Consider the following 12,463-nt stretch of genomic DNA (forward strand, 5'->3'; position numbering starts at 1 on the left):
GAAAAATGTTAGACTTTATTTCAGAGAACGGGATGTTGACTTTTTGACAGTTCAGCTACAGTGACCTTCTCACTCTTTCACTCTACACTAGTTCCCTCTATGTGCAATATCCAGAAACTTAGTACATTTTTTAGTACATTATAGCAGTTACCGTCAGTCAGTTCAGATTCCCCCATTTTCTTCCACAGCTCTACTGGAATACTGGTCCAGTTGCCTTTCCATTCTTCATGAAAATTAAAATACCATTCATAAATAGTTTTGTGTAATTTATTTAATTGCAAATACCTTAAATTTAGGTGAATTATTTATGAAATTTTATAAACATTTTCAATGTCAAGATTTAATGAATTTATGTGCAGTCACTCCTTAAAGTATTTTCTTTAGAATCCATTTATAGAAAAATAATCAAATCAAACCTTAAAATTTTTTACTTCCAGAATTTCTGAACCACTGATTCCTTCTTCTCGAGTCGACCTTGCAGCGCGGGATGACTTATACCTGTGCAAAAAAAAACAATTGAATCTTTTCATTAAAACATTCCATTGGAATCTTCAAAGTGCCAGTTGGTACCTTTATTGACTGGGGCATGTTTCCTGATTGTCTTGGGACTCTTCTTTATCCGATACGGTGAGATTCTTTTGTTTTCATTGCTTGTGACTTTGTTGAAGCGTTTTGGAGAACTTTTTAATTTGAAGTTCTTTGCAAGATGAACACTGGGCCCAGGGACATTATTCTTCTGCTCAGTCAGAACAGAAGGCACCCTAAAAGTATGATTCATCTCTGCCCCAAGTCCACCTTCTGGTTCATTGGTAGCAGACTCAAGGGGCTCAATTCCACTGAGAATCTGCGTTGCATTGGGATCTGATGGGGCAAAAAGTGGCACCGGAGGCACCCCGTCATCCATTATCAGTTTCTTCCGCTTTGCCGGATTCCGATTGATGACATCATCAGCCTCCTGCAACCTTTTCCCCCCAATCACTCCTATTCCCATCCCAAAGTCCAGAGCCCGAATCTTGCTCAGAGACTCAAAGGAATCCTCCTGTTCTTCATCAGCAAACTTGATATTCGCCTTACCCTCAACCAATTTCACCAACTTCTGATACTTTCGCTTCATATTGACATCCATGGTGTACTTATTGGCGCGCATCAAAAGATAATTCTGCTGGATTATTTCGCAGGAAAGCAACAGAGCATTCTTCATATTGTCCAGTTCATTTTTCATCAGGATCATAGTCTTATTTGTGTGCAGTTGTCCCTGATCCTGATACAGAACCTTTCGTTCTAGATCCTTATTTCTCATGTACATCTCGAGCATTTCATGCCCCTCCCTCTCCTGCATCTCCTGTCGCAGTTTCTGCAAATCCTCCAACAGATTCTTATGCTTCGCCTCCCACTCAACTATGATCTTCTTTTGGTCATCCAATTGTCGAGAGTATTTATCAATGGACGCTTCCAAACGAGATGCATCCTGAAATTTTGGATGGTTATAAACATACAATAACCCTATATTTACTACACTGAGAAAAAAAGAGGTGCGATTAACTTTTTTCTCATAACTTTAACACTTTTTAGGTGTAAAAATATATCAACATTTTTTAATATTAATTTTACACCTTTTTAAGGGTAAAATTAACATGAAAAGTGTAACTTTAACCCCTAATACACCTAAAAAGGGTAATATTTACACCGATTTCGGATCAATACTGCAGGGTAAAATTAACATTTCCGGAATGTTATTTTAACTTTTTCGGATTTCTCTCACTAAGTGTACTTATTTCCTTTATTTTCGAATTAAAATCAGTTTTTAAAGAAAAAAAACAATAAACCTAAATCCATATTGAACTTATCGTGATATTAAAAAGAAGAAGTGCGCAAAAGAAAAGAACGAATACAATAAATTTGTGAAGGAGAAGGATAAAAAAATGTTATAGTGACATTGTCATACTTTCGGCATTCTTTTTAGATCAGGAAAATTTTATGAAATCAAAATTCTTATCCCTTTCTTCCTCAAGCGTGTTGCATCTGTCTATCCCACTCTATCAGACTCTTCCTCTTCTTTTAAGCATCACAATAAATTCAATTGCGTTCAATCCAGTCACAAAACAGTGGTTTGAGAACGAGACATGTGAATTTAGATTTCATGAATTTTTGATCTAAATGGTATGCCCCAGAACCATTACTATCTAAATTGAAAATGTCTCATTTTGGGCTAAGTATAGTAAAGTGATTATTAGAAACTTTCAAGCAAACTTCAAGTTCTTTGTTTAATAAAAAGTTTTAATAAAAGGGATTTACACAGGATTAACCCTCTAACGGTGTTTTCATTAATATGCGAGAAAAAGTTCTAAAACAATGTTTTTTAGGATAATTATGATCCAATAAAGTCGAAAAAACCATCCATTCTTCATTATCTCTTTTAGTTTAGGCGCTAGGTGGGAAAACATAATTTTCTTTTGAAACTCTTTTTGCTTCTAAAATTCACATTTTTAGTTTTTTCAATTTTTTTTTAAATAAAATATACAAAGTAGAATGATATATCTTTTAGTAAAAAATAAATTTATTTTAGTCAGATAAATTTAAATCGGTATTTTTATGGAAATTGTAAATGAGTTTTTTTGCAAAAATATTTTTTGTTGCTTTTTCTCTGACCTGTCACATAAAACTGGCTATAGCAACAAAACGAAGAGTCAAAATGAGTTCAAACTTTCAAGAGATGTTTATAAGACTATTATCGAGGACACTATAGCACTTTTAAATAAATAAAACCTTTATTGTCGCTCTAAATGTGATTTTTGTAAAGACCGCCTGGAGGCGGTCTTACCCGTTAGAGGGTTAACTAACAGTAAAATTACGATTTTTTCTACGCTTGTAAGGTTTAAGTTTGGGAAATTAAAATGTTTATATCTAATACCTAGGAAGAAACTTTTTAAATGTTTCGAACTATGAGGAAATAATCAATTTCTTATGGATATGAAAAAAAAACTTAACCCTTTAACACTTGGAAGGACCCTAGTGGCAGCCGCTGCCAATTTAGTTTTTAATTTAATTTTTTATAGTGAAGAATATATCATTTCGCCTGGAGGCCTGATTGAATGCGTGCAGAATTTATCTGGCTATTTTTTCGTTATAAAATTTTTAATAAAAATTAAATATTAATGTAAATATATTGCAAAAACAAAAAACTGCACTCGGAAGGACCAAGTGGCAGTTGCTGCCATATGCATTTTATATGGCAGTTTGACGTTCTGCAGATGTAATTTTCTTGATTGTTAGTGTATAAAAGCCTTAAAAGAACAAATTGAAAGTGTTTTTGCAAATTATTGAGAAGAATTATAGGAAATATTGAATTGGGAAATATGTATGAAATATGAATAATTATGGGAATTATTCAATTTTTCTCTTATTTACCAAAGCTCAAAATCCATTTTGTTAAGCGAAGTTAATAGAAAATAGTTAATAGTATCAACTATTGTTCATAAAGTAGAATTTTTGCTTTGAAAAATAAGAGAAAAATTGAAACATTCAAAGGCTGCCGCATCCAAAGGCACACCACTTTCCCTGACGCCATGATTCTGATAAAGATGAAAACATCGAATGGTTAAAAATCTTTAGATACAGTACCCAAGGAGATGAAATTTCTGATTCAGACACCAGAAAAGAACTGACTAAAGCTTCGAATATTAAAATATAAGTAAAAATATCAAAATATTATGTAAAATTCGATAAATGGCAGCGGCTGCCACTTGGTCCTTTCGTGACACTTTTAGTTAGGGTTCTACGAAGTGTTAAGGACGATTCGGTCACCGGTGACCCAAAAATGAAATTTTTCCCACGGCCTTCTAAAGTTGCATTTTGCTGTAAAAAGTTAGAAAGTCATTTTTTCTGACTCTCGTTTTTTTGACCCTCTCGTCCTTAAAGGGTCAAGAACAAAAGGGTCAAAAATTGAGTGTCCGAAAAAAATCTTTTTCTGACGTTCTAGAGCAAAACATAACTTTACATTGCCGTTGTAATTTTTTTTTGTCTTTTTTTGGAAGCACCGGTGATCCGATGGATCTTGGTGAAGAACACCATACGCTCTGGCGGAAATCCTCCGAAGCAATTTTTTTTAACTATAATTTTTTGAGTACTAAAAAGTTTGTCAAGTCATTAAAATCAGTGAGTCATTCTATTCTTTGTCAAGATCTCGGTGCAAACATCAATTAGAGTTTAAAGTTAAAAATTCTATAATTATCTTTGGCATTTAGTTATAATTTGCTCTCGAAAGTTGTGTAAAAGAATGATTAGATTATTAGTGAATAAGGATAATCTTATGATCTTGATCTTATGATAAAGATGATCTTGTGAATAAAGAGTGATAATGTAGAACAGCGCTCAACTACAAACTGGTATATTGAATTTCAATATACAGTCGAGTTCCCCAAATTTGAACTCCTCAAATTTCAACGACGGTTGCATTCACAATGTAAAATATGAGGTTATGTAAAAGAAATTTTGCGCGGAGTCTGAATTAGAACTATTTTTCTCTGGTGTTTTCTCAATATTGTAGTATTTTATTAATTTTCTCAACAAATTCCGCCTATTTAACAACAAATTCAATTGATAAAATTCTTTAATTATTTTCCTTAATTTAGCAAAATTGAATTTTTCATGAATTCCGATACGATTTGAAAATATTGTTCAAATTTGAGGAACTCTACTGTAGTCACCTCCCAGCGAGCACAGTTAGCTATAAAAGGCAGCGTTTTCAGCATATTTTTTTTACTGAAAATGCTGCTTTTTTTAGCTAATTGTGCTCGCTTGGCTATAGAGTAGTATCATAGTCACCTTCGTATCTATGCTCACTGGGATAGAAAGGATAGAAATCGTTACTTTAGGTGTGACGTCTTGAGGAGGGCTATAAGCATATCTATTCAGTTCAGTCTCTCGCTGATCGTCAAAGAGTGCGCTTGGGGTTGAGCTAGGGAGGGTTAGCCCTCCAAAAGTTAACTATAATTCTCCCGTGAGTTCTAGAATACACGTTGGTGGCTCGGTCGCGACATTTAATAAACCTCTGGATTAATTGGTTTTTATTCAAAACAATAAACCTTTTAAAATATACAAGGGTTCACACAAAAAAAAAGTTTTCGCAATTTTTTTTATTTTTAATTTTAGAAATTCTAGACAAGGCTAATGGGTTAACAAAATTTCCCAGTAAGTAATTTCAAATTTATGAATCTTGAATTTGAATTATAACCGCTAATAGGGAAACCTTTCAAATTGAACAACGGGAAGTAAAAGTGAGGTTACGAATAAAGTGACAACACAAGTTTGCATCTCTAGTCCGGGAAATCCTCTTTGTCACCTTCTATCAATCCCTGTTGCTATTCGAAAGATGTTCTCATCAATCCGGAGTGTGTCGAGAATCTATCCTGCCCTGAGACAAGCAGTTTTTCTGCATAAAAGCACAGAAATCCCCAATGTTTACATTCAATCTCGGAGCATTTTTCTCACCCAGAAATGTGCCAAGAGCAAGGACAGAAAGAAGGAACAGAAGAAGCCGGGAAAAGTGGAAATAAATGAGGATGTCCTTCGGGAACACGTCAAATATGACGCTTTGTTGGGTCAAATGCAGAAAGCCATTGAAAATCTCAAGGAAGAATACATCAAAAATATCTCACTGCGCTCCTCAACCGGTGCCCTGGAAGAGCTCAAAGTTCGCGTGGATGGGAAGGACCACAAGCTACAGGAACTTGGGCAGATCATAAGGAAGAATCCCCAAGTGATTGTGATAAATTTGAGTGGATTTCCACAGACAATCCCAGCAGTTCTGGCCACCCTGCAGAAGAGTGGCATGAACCTCAATCCTCAGCAGGATGGCACAACGCTCTTTGTCTCAGTGCCTCCAGTCACGAAGGAGCACAGAGAGAATCTGGCCAAAGGTGCCAAAGCACTCTTCATCAAGTGCAGAGACACAATCCGAACTGCCCAGAATGACACAGTGAAAAAGATTAAGAAATCAGGGAGTGTTAGTGAGGATGTCAGCTTTAGCATCCAACATCAGGTTGTGGCCATTGGGGACAAATTTGTTGCAGAAGCAGAAAAAATTCACGAAATTAAGCACAAAGAATTGTTGGGTGAGAAAAAATAGCCCTAAGATGACTGAAAAATTGTTCAAATTAGACAGACTTCCAATAAAATTATTTTTATGCAAAGTTCAAATGCTCTTCAAGTGATAAGCTTGAAATCAGTGTTTTTTATTAGGCAGAGACTGCTCTTGAAAACTTATCTTTGATGATACGGAGTTCAGACCTTATGGTGCTATTCCAAAGAAAAATTAACATGTTTTTCTTTAGTGTTTACTGTTCTCAAGTGCTTCTGCATTATCGACTTCTCTTTTTGGTTTCTGTTACTGTTTTAGAACGCTGCAAGACCTGGGGAAAACATTCAAGACACAAACCAATACGAAGAAAAGTCGATAATGCAGTAGCACTTGATAACAGTACAGTGCTAAAAACCATTTTCATCAAGAGGTAACTCATATTGAGAAATCTTAGGAACCCTTGTAAAATGTCCGAGAAATGCTTCGAGGGGTTAAAAAGGGTAATATTTACACCGATTTCGGATCAATACTGCAGGGTAAAATTAACATTTCCGGAATGTTGTTTTGAAATGTAACTTCCGAAAATTCTGCAAAATTTTGCTCTAGGGTGGAATCACCACTTCTCGCCAGTGCCCCACTTTTCGCCACTTATATCGAAATCGCTATTTTTCGCGACTTATGAAATAAATGAGCCGCAAAGTTATTTGTATTTTTACTGCTACTACGTATAGAGTCAAAAAATAATAATTATTCGTTTTGGATTTACGATTTTGAGTATTTTTAAGAGCAATATTTTAAGCAAGTGCATCGAATCCAATATTTCTTACCAAATATACTAAGTCTCATCAAATTTTTATCAAGCAAAATATACCTTTTTGGATAAATAATTTGACTATTGAATATTTAATTACACTTGTGTAATACATGAAATTTGTATTTAGTTATTAATATTTCATTTTATATTATTTTCGTATAAAAATGAGGCATGGCGAGAAGTGGTATTATTCTGGAATTCATTTTACCATCTGTCGCCATATCTTTTCAATAGGCGACGCTAACTTCACTTCGTAGATTCTCAATTGTCAAATCTGCATTGTTTACCTTTTACAATAGTCCTATAATTTGATTTCTCAAATAAAAGTTAAGAAAAATCATTTAAAGTGAGTAATAATAAGGTGTTCATGAGGAAAAAGAAATGCTGAATGTATTCTTTGCATAATATTGCTCAAAATAATCGAGTTTGAAGCTTTCCGAGTGGGTGGCGAGAAGTGGTTACAAAACTGGCGAAAAGTGGTAAAAAGTGGCGACAAAGTGGTTATTTTTGCATTGTTAATAAAAATCAGTTTTTAAGTAGTTCAGCATTAAATTGTAGGACTATTGTTTTCACGTATCTAGAGCTAATACATCTAAGTAACTTTATGTCAAATTTAAATTATCTTGCAATAAGGGTTCAGATGTTATCATAAAATGAATTTTCTTTTTCCTAAACATGGCGATAAGTGGTTACTCCACCCTAAGGTGGATCCGATCGTTGTATGAAAATTCTACAGAATTTCTACAGAAAATTTTATGAATTTTCGGCACTTTTCTCAAGATGTCGTCATGTCAAAATTTTCTGGGAAATTATTTATCAACTTTGTGCGCCGAACCATTTAAAATCATCAAAATCGGATTAAAAATAGGGTAATGACAATTTTTTTTCAACAAAGTTCAAGGTTTTTTTTTTATTCTAAGAACATCTCAAACCAAATTTCCTCATAGAAAAACTTTACTCAGATCCATGAGAACGTTTTTGTATATCTATCGAAATCAGTTAAATCGTCAAGATCGGCGCAAAAATAGGAGAAAGAAAACAATTTTCCGAAAGGGCACTTGCTAAAGCTAAAGGGATTTTTTTCAAAAATTGCCTGATCTCTAGCCGTGTTACGAATTTTCGGACAAATAAAAAATAAAAGATGAAAAAAATGTATTTTCAAGATAAATCAATTATATGCGCTTTACCGATTCATTACCGATTGAGACCGAAACTAAATTACGTCAAAAGCTCTGTAGGTGCCCTAAATCAAACCCAGCAACGAAAGAGTTCCCTGTTCGACCTGTCGCGACGGTGGCGGCCTCCCAAATGTTCAGAAAGTGGTGGCCATCAAAGGCCACTATTGCTTCAACCGCGTTCGCTTTTTCCCAGCCCGTAAGGATTTACATTGGACCGAACCCTGTTCCGAACGCGTTTGCTGAACGATGTTCAAACAGGGAACTTTCGTTGGTGGGAAGGTACCCCTAGTTCCTCTATTCGACATTGAAATTTCGAATATCGATTTTAGCCCTCTAGCGGTAGTCATATCAGTTAAGATGTCCTGAAGAGTCCCGTCAAATCATTGCTCTACCTGCCGATTTTACTCGGAGGTTTTTTGAATTGTAACGGTATATTCTAGTACATTCAGAGGAAATCTGTAGATTTTCGGCAGAAATTCTTCCGAAAATCTGCAGATTCTCGGCACAATTTCTGCATAGAAAATCTACATAGTCTCCATTTTCTCAACAAAAATATTGTTAATTTATCAAGAAACTGTAGAAGTTTCAAAGAAAATGGTATACTCTGCTTAACAAGCATTACCGAGTACACATTTAAGATAAGTAAAAAGTTGCGAGCAAAAATACAAATTTCTTAAAAATCGCCAATTGAATGATACAAAAACAGGAAATTTAGGTTGACACTGTGTTTAAAGATATTATTTCACTATTCTCTATTTATACGACGTCGCAGAATTCTTTATTTTATATAAACACTGTGGAATCACCAAGAATCACTCTATTGAATTTTGCAAACTTCAGTGAAAAATATTTCCATCTTTTCTGACACCTGTCTGGAAAGTCTGGAATGTAGAAAAAAATCTACAGAAAATCGGCGAAATATCTACAGAAATTCATCAGAGTATGCATCAGGATTCGTCAGAAAATCTGCAAAAATATCTCACGATTTTTGTCCCAAGCCCAAATAAAATTCGTAGGAATATCTACAGATTTCTCGGAAGATTTTCTGCAGAGGTGTAGATATTTTCTGCAGAAAACTTAGATATCTGACGAAATTATTTGACGGGAATTTCAAAGAAAATTTTGACAGAACGACATATTGGGGAAAGTGCCGAAAATTCATAGTTTTCTGTATAAATTCTGCAGAATTTTCATACAATCGGATCCACTTTTAGAACAAAATTCTGCAGAATTTTCGGCAGTTACATTTTCAAATTTGACGAATTTCTGCAAAATTTGCCGGGTGGGATGTTTTTTACAGACTTTTCGAGGAATTTTCTAAAATCGATTCAAGACAATTGGTTGGGAAAATACATTGCTCCTCAAGATAGATATTTTCTGATAAGAAAACTCTGATCCCCAGCCCCGCGATCCCCTAAATTTTTCGATTAATCCATGAGAAATTGAACTTTTTAGGAATATTTAATAAGAAATGTCTTAATGGGTTAATTGAATGAGAACTCTAAAAAGGGTTAAATAGCTAGATTTTAGAGAATAAAGACTCACCGAACTGAAAGTTCCATCGAGGTAGAGGATCTTCTTGTACTCGTCAATGTGCTTCTTGAATTTCATCTTGAGCATCAGCAGATTGTGCTTGCTGTTGATCTGGATGAGAGTTGTAGTGACGCTCCTAATATCTTCGTACATTTGGTCAATCCTTCGGTACTGCAGCGTTAGATCCGGCATGGCGACAGTCTTGACCACAGGTTCAGCTTCCACGACAACCGTTTTCTCAGTCTCCAGCCTCTTGATCTTCTCCTCCTGCTGCTTGATGATCTGCTTCAGCCTCTCGATCTCCTCCTCCTGACGCGCCGTCTTCTTGGCATAGAACTCAACTGGAAGGTTGGATTTGAGGATGTTCTGCCGACAAGTCGTGCGAATCTTCTTGGCACGCATTGCGTACTTGAGGGTATTGTAGGTGTCATCGTACATTAGGGACGATGGGGATACATTGGCTATCATCACGGTCTGACAATTCCCACCCAAACTATCCTTGAGGATTCTCGTGAGATTGGAGTCTCTGAAAAGGGTCAAAGGGTTCCAGTTTCTTGTCCTCCGGGGCAAATTAGGGGAATAATCTTACCTATACGGGATGTGCTCGAGTCCATCTGCCAGTTTATTGATGCAATTCCCAAGAGCCAGGAGAGATTTATTGATACTGGCACCTTCCTTAAATCTCACTCCAATTCCCTTCGTACTGGACGCCCTCTCGCTCCCCGCCAAATCAATCATTGACAGCTTCACAGTTCGCTTCTGTCCAGACTTCTTATCACCCATCCGGATGTGCACTTGAAAGATTGCATGACTCCGGGAACTTTCTGCATTTGCATCTGTTGGATGCTGCGTGCGATTCTGATTGCCCAGGGTGAGAAGAGTAATCAACTCCTTCGCACAGTAGATGGGCTTGAGGCTGAGTCCACTCACTACAACTCCCGAGGAATCTTCCCGGAGCTTTAGGGGTCCGGTTTTTGTGAGGAGATTCATCACTTGCTCATTGTAAACTTCCAAATAAGAAACTCCAATGTCAAATTTTCTCTCATTCACCAGCTCCTCCATCTGCCTAAAGAGCTCCTGGATTGTCAGATACGTTATCCCAGGAAATTGCTCATTCCCGAGCATCGTAAAGGTCTTCCCTGCTCCCGTGGCTCCATAAACAAACACAGAACAATTGTACCCATCCATGACTGAGGCAATCAGAGGCTTCATGCACAGATCATAGACATCATCATTGGTAGCCTCTGCCCCAAAAACATGATCATACTCCATGGGAAGCTTCTTCCGGATGCGTTTTGTGACGTCTCTGTGCTTAACTTTAGCTCCCTGAAAGAAGAATTCATCCTCATCGTCGTCTGGGTCAAAGAGGAGATTCTGTCCATCTAACACGCGAATGATTGTCCTCTGGTTAGCTTCCAGTTCACGCCTATTGAATGGCCTCACCCGGACAGCCACACGCATCTTCCCTTCCTTCCGATTCATCCTGCCCATCAAAATACTCCCTCTCCGCCCTGATTTTACCACACTCACAATTTCTCCAAACTCTTCCCAATCCCCCACAACGTTCTTAAAATTTTTTTCACCTTTCAGCACTGTTTTTCACAAAATTTCACTCAAATTTCCTCAAAAAATATTCCTCAGATGCTTTTGTTGCCTGAAAACCGTTTTTTTCTAGCATTTCACGGGCGTCTTTGATGCGACGGCAGAGCCACCATCGATCGTTCTAGCAGTTTCAGCGGCGTTGAAATTTGAAAAATTTAACGACAAAACGTAAACAATATACAGTGAAGAACAAAAGTAATCGAACACTTATTAAAAAAAAAAAAACTAAAAAACAACCTGAAATTTTAGTTTTAATTTAAAAAAAAAATCATTCTGGAAAAAATCTCCTGGACATTTCATCTTATATCTGATGAATTATAACATATTTTGCAATATTTTAAGAGTATTCTGCAAGCGTTCCATATTGTGCAATTGTATTGTGTGTAAAAAAAATATGTGGATAAGTTTATTTTTACCAAATACAGTAGACTCTTCGATATCCAGCACTTCGATATCCGGGTGACAGCTGCCAAACACTGGCGGTTGATATATTCAAAATTATTTTCACTAAACATGAAGTTTGTCCAGAGTGAATTAAAGTATTATTAACATTGTATCGAAGTTTTTAATACATAATTGTGATACAAAATGAAACATAAGCACACCATGAAGAAAATTCTCTTTTTCTTTGTCAGACAGAAAATAAATTCACACTGCACAAAATAGAAAAACCGTTGATCATTCAAAAAACCTAAATGTCATTTTGTCCCCCAGTCAGCCGGATATCGAAGAGTCTACTGTAAATACAGTACAAAATTTATTTTTGAGCACAAGGAACCAAATTATAAAACTAAAGCATTACAAATGTACAAATAAAAATGAAGTACTAAATTCATCAAGACGTAAAGCAATAAAGTAGAAGGTAGTGAAGTAGAAGGTAGAAGGAATCTAAAATTTGCAAGTTTCTAGCTATTTGCTATGTAGTAAATATTTAATCTTTTAAATTTTTTTTAAATTTTTTATACTTTTAGACGAATTTTTAAATTCTCAAATTCATAATTGATTTTATTTATTTTTTATACTTCCAATTTTTTTAAACTCTTTCCGGAGGACAACATATCCAGCGACCGAATTTCAGTAAAACTCACTTTATTGTAAGTCTTAGTGATCAAATATGATACTTTTGTAGAGAAAGAATTTTTTCCGCCTCTGGGAAATTGGAACAACTCATTTACAATGTTGATCACTAAAACAAGAAGAATTATTATTGACCAGTATCTTCTGAGATGTCCAGGAAGTGGTCAAAAAGACACCAAG

The 12,463-nt window shown here is 35.7% G+C and overlaps 2 protein-coding genes across 2 annotated transcripts; one reads left to right on the top strand and one right to left on the bottom strand.

Annotated features, from left to right (window-relative positions):
• Positions 1 to 251: 251 nt before the first annotated feature.
• LOC129804888 (kinesin-like protein KIF18A) lies at positions 252 to 11,324 on the bottom strand. Its single transcript, XM_055852605.1, has 4 exons — positions 10,194 to 11,324; positions 9,617 to 10,130; positions 571 to 1,468; positions 252 to 498 (listed from the first exon to the last, which is right to left on the bottom strand). The coding sequence occupies exons 1-4, from the start codon at positions 11,093 to 11,095 to the stop codon at positions 428 to 430; spliced, it is 2,385 nt and encodes a 794-aa protein (XP_055708580.1). The 5' UTR covers positions 11,096 to 11,324; the 3' UTR covers positions 252 to 427.
• On the top strand, positions 5,271 to 6,223 carry LOC129804938 (ribosome-recycling factor, mitochondrial). Its single transcript, XM_055852727.1, has one exon. The coding sequence runs from the start codon at positions 5,372 to 5,374 to the stop codon at positions 6,125 to 6,127; it is 756 nt and encodes a 251-aa protein (XP_055708702.1). The 5' UTR covers positions 5,271 to 5,371; the 3' UTR covers positions 6,128 to 6,223.
• Positions 11,325 to 12,463: the final 1,139 nt, after the last annotated feature.

Source organism: Phlebotomus papatasi, chromosome 2 (assembly GCF_024763615.1).
Source record: "Phlebotomus papatasi isolate M1 chromosome 2, Ppap_2.1, whole genome shotgun sequence".
NCBI lineage: Eukaryota > Metazoa > Arthropoda > Insecta > Diptera > Psychodidae > Phlebotomus > Phlebotomus papatasi.